Source organism: Spea bombifrons, chromosome 2 (genome assembly GCF_027358695.1).
Source record: "Spea bombifrons isolate aSpeBom1 chromosome 2, aSpeBom1.2.pri, whole genome shotgun sequence".
In the NCBI taxonomy this organism is placed as follows: domain Eukaryota; kingdom Metazoa; phylum Chordata; class Amphibia; order Anura; family Pelobatidae; genus Spea; species Spea bombifrons.
The window spans coordinates 110,871,009-110,889,476 of NC_071088.1; the positions used below are offsets into that span (position 1 = coordinate 110,871,009).

General features: G+C 41.6%; 1 protein-coding gene across 1 annotated transcript; it reads left to right on the top strand.

Annotated features, from left to right (window-relative positions):
• Positions 1-659: 659 nt before the first annotated feature.
• TROAP (trophinin associated protein) lies at positions 660-14,570 on the top strand. Its single transcript, XM_053455592.1, has 17 exons — positions 660-824; positions 1,342-1,656; positions 1,887-2,112; positions 3,360-3,520; positions 4,523-4,616; positions 5,466-5,572; positions 7,064-7,218; positions 7,586-7,644; positions 7,728-7,876; positions 7,973-8,057; positions 9,461-9,564; positions 9,930-10,049; positions 10,150-10,227; positions 11,192-11,254; positions 13,245-13,521; positions 13,845-14,026; positions 14,268-14,570. Exons 2-17 carry the CDS (start codon positions 1,405-1,407, stop codon positions 14,298-14,300), a joined length of 2,145 nt encoding a protein of 714 aa, XP_053311567.1. The 5' UTR covers positions 660-824; positions 1,342-1,404; the 3' UTR covers positions 14,301-14,570.
• The last annotated feature ends 3,898 nt before the right edge of the window (positions 14,571-18,468 follow it).

Genomic DNA, 18,468 nt, shown 5'->3' on the forward strand with positions numbered 1-18,468 from the left:
CACATCGCGGGGGGGGGCGGTTGCATGGAAAGAGGCAAATGCTTACTGTGGGGTTGTGGAGAACCCCCGCCATGCATTTTAACGTAAACATAATGCGCTTTAATGCAGGTCAAATTACGTAACGTGGGTCACCCTGCAGAATCCCCATGTAGCTATTTGCCTCTTTCCCCATCCCCCACCTTCTTGGTTTACAGTCGATGTATTCGGCTGAAGACATCACCTTGTTGCATCGTATACTCACCGCCAGTCAGCTCCAGCACTGGCTTGGAGAGTTCCTGGGGGAGGGGCGCTAATGGTGCGAACATAGGACAAGGAGGAAAATTACATTATATAAGTAAAGCCGCAATAAAACTGTCCCCACATTTCACTCCGATGTCCCCTTGCTCCCGTCATGGAGTACAAACATGGCGGCTCCTGACTTCACCCACCCCAGCTGACCTGCGCAGGCCTCTTACTCTTTCCACGATTCAGTCCGCTCCTCACCACATTCAGTTAACGGTTTCCACGGTGATATTTTTTCCGTGTAGCGTCCAATGGTTTTTTAGTGACATAACTCGACCCTCCCACTTCAAAGCCGTAACTCGCTACTTCGCTTCCTCATAGGCTTGGGCGCGCTAATGCCTTTACGGCAGCTCTCCTCTCTTGGCCAATCAGAAGCTCGTGCTTTTTACAAACTGAGACTGGTGTGGTTTGCCTTTGGAAACAGCTGAGCTTACCGATACCGGCCCAGAATACGATCGGGACCGAGTCCGGGTCAGACAGAGGATAGGTTTGGCGGATTCCTGTAACTCTATGATCCAGGACAGGCCTGAAGCTGGCGGCAGGTGGGTGGGAGAAACTTCCGACATGTCCGTACCTGCCCGGTGTTGTTGTGGGGCAGCCCGCAGAGCACTTTATTTTTATGCATAATATGGCATACCTGCAATGTGGCCGTGGGGTGCGGCAGCCAGCGGTCGGTCTGTGCCTTCAAATAACGACCCCTAACGGTACACAATAATGGCGTCTTGCAGTCTTAGTGTATGTTTGCGACATCTTGGTTGTGGATCATGATTACTAAAGGTTTGTATTGTAATTGGTTTATTCTCCGAAGGAATGCTGTGAAACACCAGTTTATTACAGGGTGTATGTATATATATTTAGATTTTCAGTGTACATCATGAAAGCGACTGCCTTATAAGAAGCCTTATACATTGAACGGTCTCATTATTAGTCCTTGGCAAAACGTTTCCGAAAACACCAACGTTCCCCGGTGAATGGCAGTTCATATACGTGCTTTCATAAACAAACTGTCTACAGATATAATTGATCTCATCAACTGATCTTTTTACTCTTCTTGTGTAGGGATATTAGAAGCCGCCGCTATCACCTTTGTGGATCCTGGAACGCGTGACTCGTTTGCTGGAGATGGAATCTCTCAGGGAGTCTTCTTTCGGCGCTAACCATAAGCCCTCTGTTTTGTGTAAAAATGGTGGAGCCGCAGGGAAAGAGAATTTCCCAGCCCCTTCAACATGTCGCCCGCAGAACAAGCAAAAGCAGACTCTGCAAGACATTAAGCTGAATGACCAACAGAAGAGCAAACTTCCTGTGCTATCAAAAGCCAAACCTCCCCCAGACTTTCAGAAGATGCACCAGGTCTGGCAGAACCAGTTTCAGAAGGTAACCATGCTGGTTTTATACTTGCTTTGACTAATAACACCATAGCTTTGTCCCATCCCCTTAAATATGGTTCCTGGAGATACAACTGCTGTATGTATGTAAATCTGTATATATATTTTTGAAGGGACCACTTGCAACGCTGTTGCCCCAGGACCCCCACCTGAACTTGATCCACTTCTAGGTGCCCTACAAACTGAGAGTGTTTTCAATGTGGTTTTGTTTTCACGCAGGGTAAAGCAATGAGTAAAAAATCCTGCACTCGTCCCCAGCCTTTCAACCTGTCGCAAAAAGGGGATAGGTTCTCTGTTACTCCCATTACAGATGTGGGACACCCTGTGTCTTCATCCTTCACCAACAATCTTCAAAGTCCTCCATCCAGCCATACGAGCCGGGAGCCCTTATCAGAAGTCTGCCTTGGTCAGAAAAACCTGGGGAACAGAGCTGTACAGTCAAAAGGTATCGCGCTTGTCCTAGCTTTTGTAACGCAGCTTGTACTTTTACCACTTAGCATGATGTAAAATACATAAATGTATAAAGAAATGCACAAAAAATATACAGAAAACACCCTAAAAACCTTCAGATTCCAGGGTGCTGCTGCAATGACCAACATGTAAATACAACAAAGCAAGAGATCAGCGCACACCCAGTAAATATTTAAAAACCCCTATGTGAGACATACCGTGTTTCCCCGAAAATAAGACACTGTCTTATATTTATTTTTCCTCAAAAAGACACACTATGGCTTATTTTCAGGGGATGTCTTATTTTTATTAAGTATGGTACAACAATCTACATTTATTCAAATCTACTCATCTTGTCTGGGGGTACAGATACTCAGGAAAAGCAGAGATAGCCCAGCAAATCTGATGTGTAGGGGCTGGCTTCTTTATCAGGGATCCAGTGAGAACTGGGTCCATTCTGCACAGTGGAGCTGGGATGATCTCTCTGGGCTCAGTAGCAGACTGGTTGCTTAAGCTTTTCCCCTATCCCCTGGTGTGGGGTGAGAGAGACCCACAGACTGTTGCTGGGCGGTGAGAGAGACCCACAGACTGTTGCTGGTCAGTGCTGGGGGGTGAGAGAGACCCACAGACTGTTGCTGGTCAGTGCTGGGGGGTGAGAGAGACCCACAGACTGTTGCTGGTCAGTGCTGGGGAGCAGCAGCTTTACTGGTGTTTGTGTGGGGTGAGAGACCCACAGACTGTTGCTGGCTGGTGCTGGGGGAGAGAGACCCACAGTGCTGAATAAAATGGCAGCCCACAGCTTTACTTCTTCCCCCTGCTCCTCACTTCACTGAGGAGACTTTTACTTTCACTTTCTATGTCTCCTCCCTCTATGCCTCGCTGCATAGCCCCGCCTATCACTATGTCTTATTTTTGGGGTATGGCTTATATTGAGCAAATGCTTAGAAATCCTGCTACAGCTTATTTTATGGGTATGTCTTATTTTCAGGGGAAACACGGTACATTTTGGGAATTCCGTCACACTATAAGGCCATATATTGCTTATCCCACCACTATGTCAAAGTACCCCATTTTTAGCAAATTCTATCTAATTTCATGGCTATGTTGCTTAACGAGGAGCTGAATCAGTGGGACTCTACTGCATGTTAACCCGCTGAGACTGTAGACTTTGCATTATAGATTAATTAAAGTAACAAATCATAAACCGTGAAATAGGTAACTGATTGTTGTCTAATATTACAGATGTTCCTGGTGATGAGTTTAAGGCCGATCCTGCAGCTCTGGCTAGCATTCTTTCCAATACTGGAGTGTCAAATATTGGTGGTGGTATGGCTGGGAAGCTTAGCCTGGCTCATAGGGTGCCCATGAGAGCATCCTCTGCTGTCCCAAACAACAAGAGTACAGTAAGACTTCAGAAAAATATTTTATCGTATTTTTAAAAGCTCATCATGTAGGACATTTGTGTGTGTCGGGGGGGTATTTATTCCTAATTACTGTAAAAATAGGTAGTTCCATAAAATAAAGAAAACTACATGAACATATAAGCTTACTTCCTAGAAGAAGTAAGCACATCAGTCCTGTCACAGCCTCCCCTCGGTTTTGAAACTCTTCTGCTTACTTAGCACCTAAATTATCCCCAGGCCCTTACAAAATCCCTATTTTAGGTACTTTTGGTGTCAAATGGTATGACAGAAGGCCCTTTTTTTTCATGTACCATTGACCATTATTAAAATACTGCATGAAAAAACAGGTCTTCAGCAAAGAGTGAGTTAAGGTGAAACATTTTATCTCGCCAACTCAACAATGCTTCAGACGGGCCAACCCTGACAAATGGGTTAAGTTGAACATGTATAATTGATGAGAAATTATCTTTTATGTATAATTTACGTGGCGCTTAATACACTACATATATTCAAGGGGTCTGACAAGACGAGAATTGACAGACTAAGACAAACCGATACATTAGGTGGAGAGAGCCCGGCTCACAAGCTTACAATCTCTGTATAAACTACACATACAGCCTGTTATCCTATAATATCTTCTGTGCCAGGGGCTGGCCTGATGGGCATAGATGAGAACACTTCTATCCTTCTTTGATAATAAAAATGTAACTTCATGCCCTTGTGAGTACTTTTACCTAGGTTAGGTGCTCATTGAAATCGTTGGTAACTTGGCCAAAGCACCGATGCACATTGAGCTGTGAATGTGATGCGACAACCCAAAGTTGCAAGTTTAGTTTGTCATATTTTAAGCTATATTAGACATTGTGAACATGCCAGGAAACTAACTTGTTTTGTGGACTTTTATTTTAAAAAAGGGAATTTAGTGTTTTTAACATATATATATTACACAGACACACTTTTTTTTTTTTTTTAACCCAGTTTTTTGTTGTGTTTTCTTTGAAGGTGATGAGAGGTTCGTTGTATACAGCATCATGCAGCCAACGAACCAACTTTGTTGTTGGTAGGATGTCCTGCATGGCAAGACCACCAGGGAAAGGTGTGTTTAAATTGAAGCAAAAAAACAACCAGTGCTCAGATTTCATAAAAAAAAAATACGTTTTTGGTATATCACTCCTTTTGTTTTGCATAAACTAAAATATAAAATAATCTGAATGTAATGTGTTTGTAAAATAATTCCTCAATCATGCAAAAGTTTGCCTCATTGATAAGAGGGTACCAGTGGGTTTTCATAGTAACGAAAAGGCTTTTTAAAACTTCTGAGTAGTTTATATGCGTTTAATCCTTCAGAGGATCTTCTGAGGTTTATTTGGTTAATATGCTAGGAAGTGTTTTGTTCAAAATTGGATCTTTTAGGCAGAAGAAAAAAAAAATTGTGGGTATTATGATGGGTATATCTGCTTCTCAGCTTGCATATATGAGAGTTTTAGTTATCATGCAGAATTCTGCTTTAATTACTCTCAAAAGCGCAGATCCTAGACCAAAGGGCAAGCCAGAGGCGAGGTACATCACCACACACCAGTACAAATCTAGTTTCTTCTCAATATATTCTTTCTGGAAGCCCGACTTCTTATGCGTGTCCCCCACATATTGTCAGTGAGTCTGCTGCACTCGTGTGAGACACCAGACTGTCTTCTACACATTTGGTTCACTATTGGTGCCCTCCTGGTCCAGGCAGCTGCCAGATATGGCTGGCACTATAGAGATAAAAAAACCCAACGAAGCTCATGCAAAATAGCTATTTTTTAGTTGTTTATATTTGTGTAGCTTTTTTAAGTCAATATTATGTTGCATTTTATTTATAGAGTGTCAGCAGATTCTGTAGTGAGCATAGGCAATGTATTTAAATATAATAAGGTATAATAATATGCTTTTATTGTTCTCAAAGGTGAGGAACAAAAAAATCACTTTGGGCTGAAACCACAAAGTAAGCCAAAGGATACCACCATACGTGAATTTCCAGCATCTAAAGAGGATTGTATGCTTCAACCTCAGGTCAGCAATAACTTTTTTTTTTTTTCTTGGGTTCTATACATCGTGTAAATCTTGAAGGTCTATCATATGAAGACAACAATTCTGGTTGTGTCTTCAGGAAATCTCATTTTAAAACGCTGCCCTTTATTTGTGTACATGGGTCTTGTCAGAGAGCTTGGAGAGTTGTGGTTTTAACTTTGAATTCACTGCATCCCAGGGAAGTTTCTCAGAAGGTAGGCTTAAACTGGCACTCTTATAATGTTAGGTCAATCAGGGACCTGATTTTCAAGAAATTCTGCAGATTTAAATATAGAAACAAAGTATTTTCTATCCCACGCCTGATTAAATTCCCTCACTCTATAAACCTCCACCATTACTGTGGGGAGATAGTTCCACTTGTCTACTACTCTCAGTAAGGTAAAACTTCCTTACATTACATCAAAGCCTCTGTCCCTCAAGTTTTAGATTATGACCTCTTGTTCAAACTTTTTTTTTTTCTCCTTGCAAACCACCATTTTTGTAGCCTTCCTATGTGTCGGTATTCTTCTGGAGATTGGGTCTCCGGAACCGGTATGCAGTACTGTGGGTGATGCCTGAACATTAACCACCTATCTCTTCCTGCTACTAATACTTCTCACTATACAACCCAGCATCCAGCTTGCTTTATTGTATTGTCTGCTTACCTTTTAAGTCATCATAATTTAATCTTAATCATCATAATTAATATTAATTCTGTCTCTTCCATTGTCACTGACAGAACAGTGCCCCCAAATGCTATATTCTACCTTGGGATTTTTACATCCCAAGTGCATTATTTTACATTTATCAACATAAAACTGCTGCTGCCACACTCAACTATTTTAATTTCATTAAATCATTTAACTTGTTTCAATCTTAAAGTTCTATCTTGTTGCGAACCTTTGTATCATATGCAAAACAACATGCCTTAGCGTTTAGAACTTCTGTAATATCCGTAATAAAAATATTAAAGTGCAGGTCTCAATACTGATCCCTGAGGTACCCCACTAGTAACAAGTTCTTCCTTCGAATATCAGGGATGCGCAATTCGTATCAGCTGATGTCCAGGACATGCAGTTGTTTATATATTCTGCTGGGCTAGAATCCTCCTCCTCTCTGGCAGCCGGTGAACGTCTGCACCTTGCACATAGACAGCCTGCTGCTTCCCAGAACTTTCACCAGGGCTTCTATGACGGAGCACCGTAAGGTCTTGTCACACCGGGCTCCGTCATAGAAGCGCCCACGAAAGTTCTGCGCAGGGAGTCTGGAGCACTGGGTACATATCTGGGGGGCATTACACCCTTAATTCGACAAATCCGTCTGGGATCCGTGAAAACTGCCACAAAAGAAGTATCCAGTACACAACATCTTAGCTGTGTTTTGTAACATTAAGATAACTGCTAGTTATACAGACATATGTTTAATGTGTAAGTTAAACATGTACTTGTTAAAGTTCTGTCGAATATTTTCTAATTGTTTCCCTTCCTTCTGCAGGTCAACCCAGTTTTACAGCAGATGAATGCACCTTCACACCCATCTGACCATAACAAACATTCCCAGACATTTATCAAGCCAGAGCTCCCAGCACAGAAGCCATCTTCCAGTAAACTTCCAGAGAACGGGGCGACATCTGAATCCTCCTCCACAAAGTATGACTTAAAGTACAATGTTTTTAAATAAATGATCCTTGACATGACTAGAATTCCCCGAATAGTGCATTGATGTCTGCGTTGCTTTTAAACATAAAGATATTAATAGGCACTGGTATAAAGTTAATGCAACATATTTTCCGTCAGCTGTTTTTGGTGGACTAAAATTTGTGCAGATGGATGTTGCGCAGGGACTTGCGTTATTTTTTTTCCTTTAATTTCTAGCCGGGTTGTTTCCATTAGATTAACTTTATCTGGTGTGAGATAACACTGTGCCACAATGACCAATGTTCAAGTATGTTTTTGGGTTGCTATATTACCAAGTTTTGTGGACCTTCTCCAATATCTTATGTTTGTACACGTGTAGAATTGAATCGACAGAGAAAGAGGATGCAGTGAAGGAGCTCATGGAAAAAACAGATTTAGGTAAATTATTGAATGACGTTCCCAACAGCACCACCTTCTGGGACCATACTTATTACTGATGCCTGCCTGTACCTCTGTTCTAGATTCTGGCTCTGGAGAGTTTGTTGCCGATTCCCAGGCCCTGGCCAGTATCCTTTCAAACACAGGGGTAACTGTTACGAATGTTGGAAAACTTAGCTTGGCCCAGAGGGTCCCTGTTCAGGGTAAAAATATATCATTCAAGAATACAATGGTAAGTATAGTAATATAATAATGATAATAATAATATACAAAATAATATGACTGCAATGAAGCAGCTTGCTCACTAATCTTCCTATCTGCTTTTCAGCCAGCCTCTATAGCAGCACAATCGGCGACTCCAAAGCCTCCCTTTGGCCGGATGTCTGCTGTACCAAATGCGTTATCTCTCAAAGGTATGATGCTCTTTAATTACAGTTTACTCCAAGAAGTATTTTGTTGGTTGTGGTTAAATCGCTGTATTTGAACCCCTTAACAACCCAATGACATACCAGGTACATCACGAAAAAACTGTCAACGGCCAATGGCATTAAATGATCTTAGAAAGCTGCCACTTCAGGACGCACTGTGATTGCTCTGGAGAACGAGCATGAGCGCCATTATGAGAGATGTTGCCTTTCGCCAAGAAGGCGTGCGCCCACTAAAAGAAAGAGTTCCCACAACCATCTGTCCAGACTAGAGCCCTGCGTGGGACTGTTTGTTTATTTTGAAATCCCCCTCCCGCTGATTTTGTGACCATTACCGCCCACTCCTGCAATGTGTGGCCCGCTCCCGCCACGTATGTGGTCAATGCCGCCCGCTCCCGCCACGTATGTGGTCAATGCCGCCCGCCCCCTTACCTGAAACGCAGATTTCCAGCAGGGTCCTGCAAGGCTGCTTTCGCGTTGCTTTGTGTCGCTTCTCTTGTTCCGCCCAGAAACACTGGAGTCATGTGAATTTACGGCACTTCCCGCAAAGGCAGCCTTGCGGGATAACCGGGACCCGCAGATACGTTGTCTGACCGCCTGCAACTCCCGAAAAACCACCCACGGCCGCAAGTTTTTTGGCGGGACCAGCATCCCAGTGCAGTCCTCTGGTCCAGAACCTTCTAAGTACTCTGCGCTCCCCCTACAGGTTGAATACAGGTGCTGCATTCATCCATGGAAGTCGGTGGAGCCCAGCTTTTTTAATCACAATGTGATAAGTAAAATATAGAACATAATGTAATAAAAATAGTTAATATAAATAAAATGTCTTAACATGTAAAAAAATTCCCAGTGATGTCACCACCATGGGAACCATCCAGTTTTTTTTGTGGGGGGAAAAAAAACAAAAAATCCAAAAATATAGTAAAATATACTGACAGTTCAAACCCCAGCATTTCAAATAACCATGGGGTGTCTTGTTTTCAAAAGTGTATGATTTGATGAAGTAAACTGAATTGGCCGCATTCAAAGATGTCCCAAATAGGATATCCGCGTAAACTGACCAGATGTCAGGAAATGCGCAACTCCCAAATGTGGCCTTTTTAGCCCCCAAGCAACCCGAAAGACTTATGCATGGGATTCAGTATCGTGTTGGCTGTTTGGTTAGACAATACTTAAGGTTTGTATAATTATGTTTGCAAAGCGCCTTAATGTGATGTGTGGCGTGTAAATGCATGAGGTCTCCCAACTTTCTCTTGGTACCAATTAGCAATTTGGGGTCAAATCCAAGATCTACTTTAATGGTGCACAATATATTCATTTTAACCTGGCAAGTGGAAATGGTCTGATATAATTATTGGTGTCAGCATAACGTTATTTCTTCTTCCTATCAGATGTGACGTTCAGTCCGTGCCGTGTTCTGATGTCTAAGCAGACGCCGAGCCCCTCGACAGGAAGTTCTGCAAGACGCATTAATAATGTGAAATCATCTGTTGTGGTTTGTATATTTTATTGAGTGGTTTTAGCAAAGTGTCTTTTACCAAACTGTAGCTTATATTTGAGTTTTGAACAGCTCCAGAAATGTCCTTAAGCAATATGGCAGGGTTTATTCTAAAGATAGTGGTGAAGGGAGTGCTTGGGAATTAGGTATAGCATCTATCGGAACATGTGGCATGAAGGATAAAATTCATTCCCCTGACAAGTATATGCATTTTAATCGTCCGTTTTCTATATTTAAGACCTAACTCCAAACAAAGTGTGTATATTCCCACCTGCCCTTGACTGTCATAAATAAGGTGAATGAGATTTAAAAGTTAACTGCCAACTTTGTACTTGTTGTATTTCTTTTCATTCTTTTTTTAGAAATTCTCGCAAAACATCTTCTCCTTTAACATAAGGCAGCCAGTCTTCCCCAAAACACCAAAGGCGCTAGCCTTGGAAATGGCAAATAAGTGTTTTGAGGCTGAATGTCCAGATCCCCGGGTATGTGGTGTGTCTGCAAATGTGATGCTCGCTTTTGTTGCTAAAGTCTGCGTAACATCTTGTATCTAGAAGTTGGTCTAATGCTTTGTCTCTTATGTAGACAACAAAGTCCTCTGTGAAGTGGGCAGATGACCTATCCCCTACTTCTGAGGTTTTTTGTGAAAAACAGCCTGATCTGGTGAGTGTCCTAGTTTTCATAACAATTCTCTTGTACAGTTCTTGTGCCATATTCTCCTGTTCCTGACTTCTAAAGGGTGGAGAGACTCATGAGCGGGATGTTTAATCTCTACAAATCATGCACATCCTCTGGCTAGGACGCACTTACTGTATTTCTATTTACTACTAACACACTTTTATATTACTAGACTGGTTTACTAGCATGAAAAGGCTGATTGTTTTGGGGAGCCAAATTTTTTTTTTTTGTTTTATAACTGAAGTCCAATGTATTTCACCCATGACTTTGACAAAAGCATCCACATATGTATATTAGATCCTTGTGGCCCAGTGTGAGGCTATCTTGAAATTGTATGTGGTCATCATAGCAGTGAATTGTGATGTAAGCCTTTTACAGAAGGATTTCTAAATTCTACCACATGAGGGAATTGAGCAGCTGCATAGGTCCACTATAGGTCATAAATCCATAATTTTTATTTTTTTGACGCCTCAAGGACAGTTGCTTCCCTGTGAAGAAAAAGTAAAAAGTGTCCCAGGTGTGGAGGTACCATAAGGCCACGGTGGTCACAGGTCCTCTTCTTCCATAACTCGTTTTACAGAGATTCTCCAATCTTTTTTTCATTTTGGGCTCTTAGAAGCTACAGCTGCCCCTAATTACTTTTTCCTATGATTCTCAATCAGCTAAGGGGACTGAGGTCATTGTCCATGATGCCCCCCAGTAAAGAAGAACGCTTATTATAGTAATGTAAGCCCTGCAGCTGCTTGAATCAACTTGTTTCAGAATCCACCTATAAATTTGCAAGGGGGATACCACAAGAAATTGAAGTGCATATGATGTCTAAAGTGTCCCTTGAAAGCTTTGTACGTTTCCAAACCCCACCATAGACAAGTGTTCTGATTTGTTATTGCAGAATAACGTAAGCATGATGTTATAAATACTTAACACCTTTTACTAACGTTTACTATAGGACCATGTGGCAATGCGGCTATTTGTTGATGGGGAATGCACAAATGAAGCAGACAAGAAGGAGGTGAGTCTGTGTTCCAACGAATTTCATTATCGATTAGTTGAATCGATTATTATCGAAATTATAAAATGAGGGTTTTTTTCAGAGCAAACGCTCTGAAAAATACCCCTCATTATATAATCCGTTTGAGTGACTCACAGCAGCAGCTCCTACTTACCAGTCCCTCCCTGTAATCACTGTGACAACTGGCCCCGCCCCCTTCCTTCTCCCAGAAGGCCAGAACCACATGGCTGTGACACTCATCTAACTGTAAGTATAAAATTAATATTTGGGCTACTGAAAGTTAGGGGAGGTGGGGGTTAATTTAGGGGCAGTTATGGTTAATGGGGTGTTTAGGGGCAGTTATGGTTAATAGGGTGTTTAGGGTTAATTTAGGGGCAGCTATGGTTAATGGGGTGTTTAGGGTTAATTTAGGAGCAGCTGTGGTTAATGGGGTGTTTGGGGTTAATTTAGGGGCTGTTGTGGTTGACTGGGTCTTTAGGGTTAATTTAGGGGATGCTGTGGTTAATGGGGTGTTTAGGGGTTAATTTAGGGGCAGTTATGGTTAATGGGGTGTTTAGGGTTAATTTAGGGTAGTTGTTTTGATGGGGTATTTAGAGTTAATTTAGGGGTAGTTATGGTTAATGGGGTGTTTAGGGTTAATTTAATGATGAGGACTGAGGGTTAATTTAATAAAGTTAACTTAAGGTGCAGTTAGAGATAAAGGGGGACAGACTTAAGGGAATCTAAATCCTGGGGGCAGTGAAGATTAACCCAGTACTTATTTATAAAAGTATGGTGTCAGTGTGCTGTGAACTGATCTGTGACTCTATGAGGGGACTATGAGATATCTGGGGGTATAAGGCATATCTGGGGAGGACGGAGTGACATATCTGGGGGTATAAGGCATATCTGGGGCCACAGTGGCATATCTGGGGGTAGAGTGGAGTGGCATATGTGGGGAGGGCAGCGTGGCATGTCTGGGGAGGATGGAGTGGTGTATCAGGCACAGTGGCATATGTGGGGGTGGAGTGGTATATGTGGGAGGCGGCGTGGAGTGGTATATGTGGGAGGCGGCGTGGAGTGGTATATGTGGGAGGCGGCGTGGAGTGGTATATGTGGGAGGCGGCGTGGAGTGGGATATGTGGGAGGCGGCGTGGAGTGGGATATGTGGGAGGCGGCGTGGAGTGGCATATGTGGCAGGCAGCCTGGAGTGGCATATGTGGCAGGCAGCCTGGAGTGGCATATGTGGCAGGCTGCCTGGAGTGGCATATGTGGCAGGCTGCCTGGAGTGGCATATGTGGCAGGCAGCCTGGAGTGGCATATGTGGCAGGCAGCGTGGCATGTCTGGGAGGCAGCATGGCAAGCCTGGGCTCAAATGTGCATAAATTGGGGGGCTGGTTGGGAAATAAAGACAAGAAATGCATTTTATCAAAGTTTTTTTTATTCTGCTGTTTGTATTTAACATCATTTGTTTATTAAATTATTTTAAATAAATGAAAAATTTACATTCATTTTTTTTATCCGATTAATCGGCCAACTAATCGATTATGAAAATAATTGTTAGTTGCAGCCCTAAAAAATATACAATAGACAAAAATGTCTTAACTGAATTTTCTCATGATATCCACCACTCTCCTTTTATATTTTCTCTTCTCTATTGTAAAATTGCTCCTTTTTGTTCATGCAGCCTTTGTAAGGGTAAGTGAATAGATGGGGGATACCTTAATGACAGGAAACTGATCAGATAACGCTGGCCTCGCTGCCGGCAGCTCAACACCTTTGTTTCTATTTAGCTAATAAAACTGTTTGTGATAGAATTATTTTTATCCGTAACTTAAATGAAAGTTTTGCTTGTGTTCCCTCTCTTCAATGGCGATGCTAACCTGTAACATTCATCTGCTTCAAAACCTCAAATCAAAAAAAGAAAAAATAGTCTGATTTTTGTGCTGTTGGGACAATCTACTTGCAAAAGCCTATATTTTATTTAGTAACCCTTTCTTTTGTCCTGTAGGGGTCTGCCTCAACACCTGAGACAATTACTTTGTCACGTTCCAAAACATTACTGGACAAGGAAACCCAGGATGGACCCGTGGAGTGTGATGTAGCGTCTGCACACAATCCACACACGTTGCCATTAAACTTTCAGTCTGAACATCTTGGCGTTCAACAGCCAAGCACCACTGTTGCTTCTTTGCCTACCTCTAGCATTGCACTTGAGATGAGGACCAGCCTGCCATTCTCCTTTCTCTCCCATCCAGCTGTTCAGGCTCTTCAGTCAAACAGTTTCGGTAGGTAATGTTTATAGAGGTCAACATGTAATTTAAAATGTTGTCCTGTTCTGCATCCAGTCAACACTGTGAAGTAATTGTGCTGATAATATACATGCCTACACTGAAGCCCTAATTATATCTGTTAGTGGAAAATCGGTAAAATTACAACTACGTCTAAGAAATGTGCTATATGTATTTTCTTTCCATGAATCCCTCTTTAGAACTGATATATGTACTGATGTGTTATTGTATACTGGATGTAGCACAAACATGGACCTTGGCCAAAAGTGTTTTTTTTTTTTTTTTTTTTGTTCGTTCCCTAAACCCGTATTTGTCTCCAGGCCCCCAGTCACTGCCCCATATCGCACGATTACGGCTAAACGCTACAGTGTCTGCGAAGAAGAGATTCTGGGATACCTGTCTGGATGACGAGTGTGCCTTTTACACTTCAATGGGAGCACCTGGCTCTTACAGGACCTGTGTGGACCCTGTAGCATCTTCTCTAGAGAAGCAAGAAAACATGGTGGGTGTGGAATACAGTACTTAGTTTTTATTGATGTCAAGATATCTGCCTGACTTTATCATTTTTTTTGTACTTTAGTCCTACCGAATGTGCTTGATAATATGAAAACATAGGCCATGCACTTATTTCTTTTTTGGTCTAGCATGCACATTGAACTTGTTATGAATGTATTCTCTTGACTATTCTTGATCATGCACACTTGTAATGATATTTTTTTTTCTTTTTATCTATTGTGGTGAAGCACTTTATTCCTATTTCACCTGCTGAGACGTAAGTTTATGGCATACGACTCTTTGGAAACACAAACTGAATGAACATGAACCACGTGGGTCTACTATAGATCATCTAGAATCCTTGGAGCAAGCAGAGAAGTTATGAGTAGCCTTGAAGCATACTTTCTGTGCCAAGCACAGCATTGAATGCTCAACTTGGTGCCTATGTATATCTGTAATATATTCTTGGCTTAACTAATTTTTTTTTTCTTCTTTATGCTTGTATTTTATATTATTGTGACAATAATAAAACCCTATTTATATTGCCAAGACACCTTTTCTGTCTGTCTTCCTAAAGATGTTCTTTGCTTGTGAATTGGATATTTTACCAGTATATGTTTTTTGTTCCATGTGTCTTTATTTAAAAAGTTACTTCTCAGAATAAGTACAAATGTAATCCAGATCTTGACCCTAATAACAAATGGTTCTAGGTACTGTAGGTGGATTAGTGGCCTAAGGCAGGGGTGTCCAGCCTGCGGCCCTCCAGCTGTTGCAGGACTACATCTCCCATACTCCTCACCCAGCCCCTTAGCTGAAAGAGCATTATGGGAGATGTAGTCCTGCAGCTGCCGGAGGGCTGCAGGTTGGACACCCCTGGCCTAAGGCATTGTAAAGCAACAAAGCTCGATTACCGAATACTTTTGTTTTCCTAGATCCATACAGATCATTTTTATCACTACTGGTAGGACAATGCTGAGAGGGTTACTAGTAGGGCTGCAACAACTAATCGATAATAATCGATAATGAAATTCGTTGCCAATGAATTTCATTATCGATTAGTTGAATCGATTATTATCGATTATAAAATGAGGGTTTTTTCAGAGCAAACGCTCTGAAAAATACCCCTCATTATATAATCCGTTTGAGTGACTCACAGCAGCAGCTCCTACTTACCAGTCCCTCCCTGTAATCACTGTGACAACTGGCCCCGCCCCCTTCCTTCTCCCAGAAGGCCAGAACCACATGGCTGTGACACTCATCTAACTGTAAGTATAAAATTAATATTTGGGCTACTGAAAGTTAGGGGAGGTGGGGGTTAATTTAGGGGCAGTTATGGTTAATGGGGTGTTTTGGGTTAATTTAGGGGCAGCTATGGTTAATGGGGTGTTTAGGGGCAGCTATGGTTAATGGGGTGTTTAGGGGCAGTTATGGTTAATAGGGTATTTAGGGGCAGCTATGGTTAATGGGGTGTTTAGGGTTAATTTAGGAGCAGCTGTGGTTAATGGGGTGTTTGGGGTTAATTTGAGGCAGTTGTGGTTAATGGGGTGTTTAGGGTTAATTTAGGGGATGCTGTGGTTGACAGGGTCTTTAGGGTTAATTTAGGGGATGCTGTGGTTAATGGGGTGTTTAAGGTTAATTTAGGGGCAGTTATGGTTAATGGGGTGTTTAGGGTTAATTTAGGGTAGTTGTTTTGATGGGGTATTTAGCGTTAATTTAGGGGTAGTTATGGTTAATGGGGTGTTTAGGGTTAATTTAATGATGAGGACTGAGGGTTAATTTGATTAATAAAGTTAACTTAAAGTGCTGTTAGAGATAAAGGGGGGCCAAACTAAGGGGAATCTAAATCCTGGGGGCAGTGAAGATTAACCCAGTACTTATTTATAAAAGTTTGGTGTCAGTGTGCTGTGAACGGGTCTGTGACTCTATGAGGGGACTATGAGGTATCTGGGGGGTATAAGGCATATCTGGGGAGGACGGAGTGACATATCTGGGGGTATAAGGCATATACGGTATATAAGGCATATGTGGGGAGAGCAGTGTGGCATGTCTGGGGAGGACGGAGTGGTGTATCAGGGTGTATAAGGCATATCTGGGGCCACAGTGGCATATCTGGGGGTAGAGTGGAGTGGCATATGTGGGGAGGGCAGCGTGGCATGTCTGGGGAGGATGGAGTGGTGTATCAGGGGGTATAAGGCGTATCAGGCACAGTGGCATATGTGGGGGTGGAGTGGTATATGTGGGAGGCAGCGTGGAGTGGCATATGTGGGAGGCAGCGTGGCATGTCTGGGAGGCAGCGTGGAGTGGCATATGTGGGAGGCAGCGTGGAGTGGCATATATGGGAGGCAGCCTGGAGTGGTATATGTGGGAGGCAGCGTGGCATGTCTGGGCTCAAATGTGCATAAATTGGGGGGGCTGGTTGGGAAATAAAGACAATAAATGCATTTTATCAAAGTTTTTTTTTTTATTCTGCTGTTTGTATTTAACATCACTTGTTTATTAAATTTATTTTATCCGATTAATCGACAAAATAATCGGCCAACTAATCGATTATGAAAATAATCGTTAGTTGCAGCCCTAGTTACTAGATTTCAAGAGATCTTGGTCAGGGAATGAGTTATACAAACTCCAATCTCTAGTAAAGTGCAGTAGTAGAGTTGGCCTGGAGGTAGCTGTAGAATATACATTACAGGATGGACAAGCTTTTAACATTGATGCCGTCAGAGAAAAATCTGCAAACCGGCAAATGTGAAACAAAACCTGATGCAAATAACGTTAATTTTAAGAAAGGAAAAAACGTATTAAATGCAGATAAAAACTATATCTGAAGATTGACACAATGGATGCCTATATTTTCTTTGTATGTTTCCTGCCTTATTTAAAAAAAAAACAAAAAAAACAAACCCTCTACCTTCTTAATATCTCTAATGAAAGACTACATGAAACTTTCAATAAAATGAACATACAATTAGTTTGAACACTTCTAAGCTTTAGAGAAAAAGTTGCTTTTCTGAAGCCATACTAAAAGCCATTTGCGTCTCAGCCATTCCCCATCAGCAATGGGCAGTGGCGACTCTAGAAACAATATATAGGGGGGGCACACAAGATACCACAGTCAAACTGGGGGGGCATTAATAATTTCCACCATTAAATCATACCACTGAAAAAACACACACACACACATATATATATATATATATATATATATATATATATATATATATATATATATATATATATATATATATATATATATATATATATTGCCAAAAGTAATGTGCTATGGAATGATACTTTTGTTATTGGACAATACAATACTTGATCATTCAACATGGGAAGCCTGAAGCCACAATTTAGTGCGACTAATCCTTGAAATCCTTTAAACAACACAATACCTTAACTTTTGCACTAAATGATTTAAGGGCCTAATATTAGATCCTGCTGCTGATATATATATATATTAGCCCCTGCTGCCCAAATATATTAATATTAGCCCCAGTTGCCGATATATATATTAATATTAGTCCCTGCTGCCGATATATATATAAATATTAGACCCTGCTGCCGATAGCAGGTATAGATCAACACATTAACACACAAACCCAGCTTTGCATGTATAGATCAACTGAAATCCACTTGTGATCTCAGCACTGAAGGTATATATCAAATAAACAGAATCAGACATACAAATCCTGTATTTGCAGGTATACAATAATAATATATGAAATGTAGCATCGCAGGTATAGATCAAATAAATACATGGAAACAGCATTGCAGGTATTAATCAACTGAACAAGACATACAAACCCTGTATTTGCAGGTATACATAAATAATGTATGGAAACATAGCATAGCAGATATGGATCTACAGAAGAACACACAAACCCAGCTTTGCAGGTATAGATCAATTGGAATTCACATAAAAACACGGCATTAATGGTATATTTAAAACCCCCTAAATTACAGGGATAGATCACAGGTTGCACACCCAGATAACACACATACGATTTGCCATCTTTGTCCCATATACAACCGGCTTGTGCCATCTTGGTCCCCAAGGCTCAAACATCCTGCTAGTGCCATCTTCACCCTTCCACAATTATACATCTATGATACACACAATCACATTAACTCATGCTCTCCCTCATTCAGACAATTCATCCATTTTAAGAAACTACACCCCTTGGAGCTTCAAATGAGGGGTTACATGTATTTCTAGGACAAAAGTTGAGTGCACAAATAATGATGGAATATGTCGCTTTGGCTAGAAAATATGTTTTTTCTATCCATAGCGACATGTTCATTTGTGTCTTGCGCACTCCAGGTTTGTCCTAGAAACACATGCAGCCCCTCATTTGATGCGCCAAGGGATGTCGTTTTTGCAAATGTGTACTTTTTGTGCCATAATTTAACTTCTTACGTGAGCAGTAATGCCACGTCAAGGCTTCAACC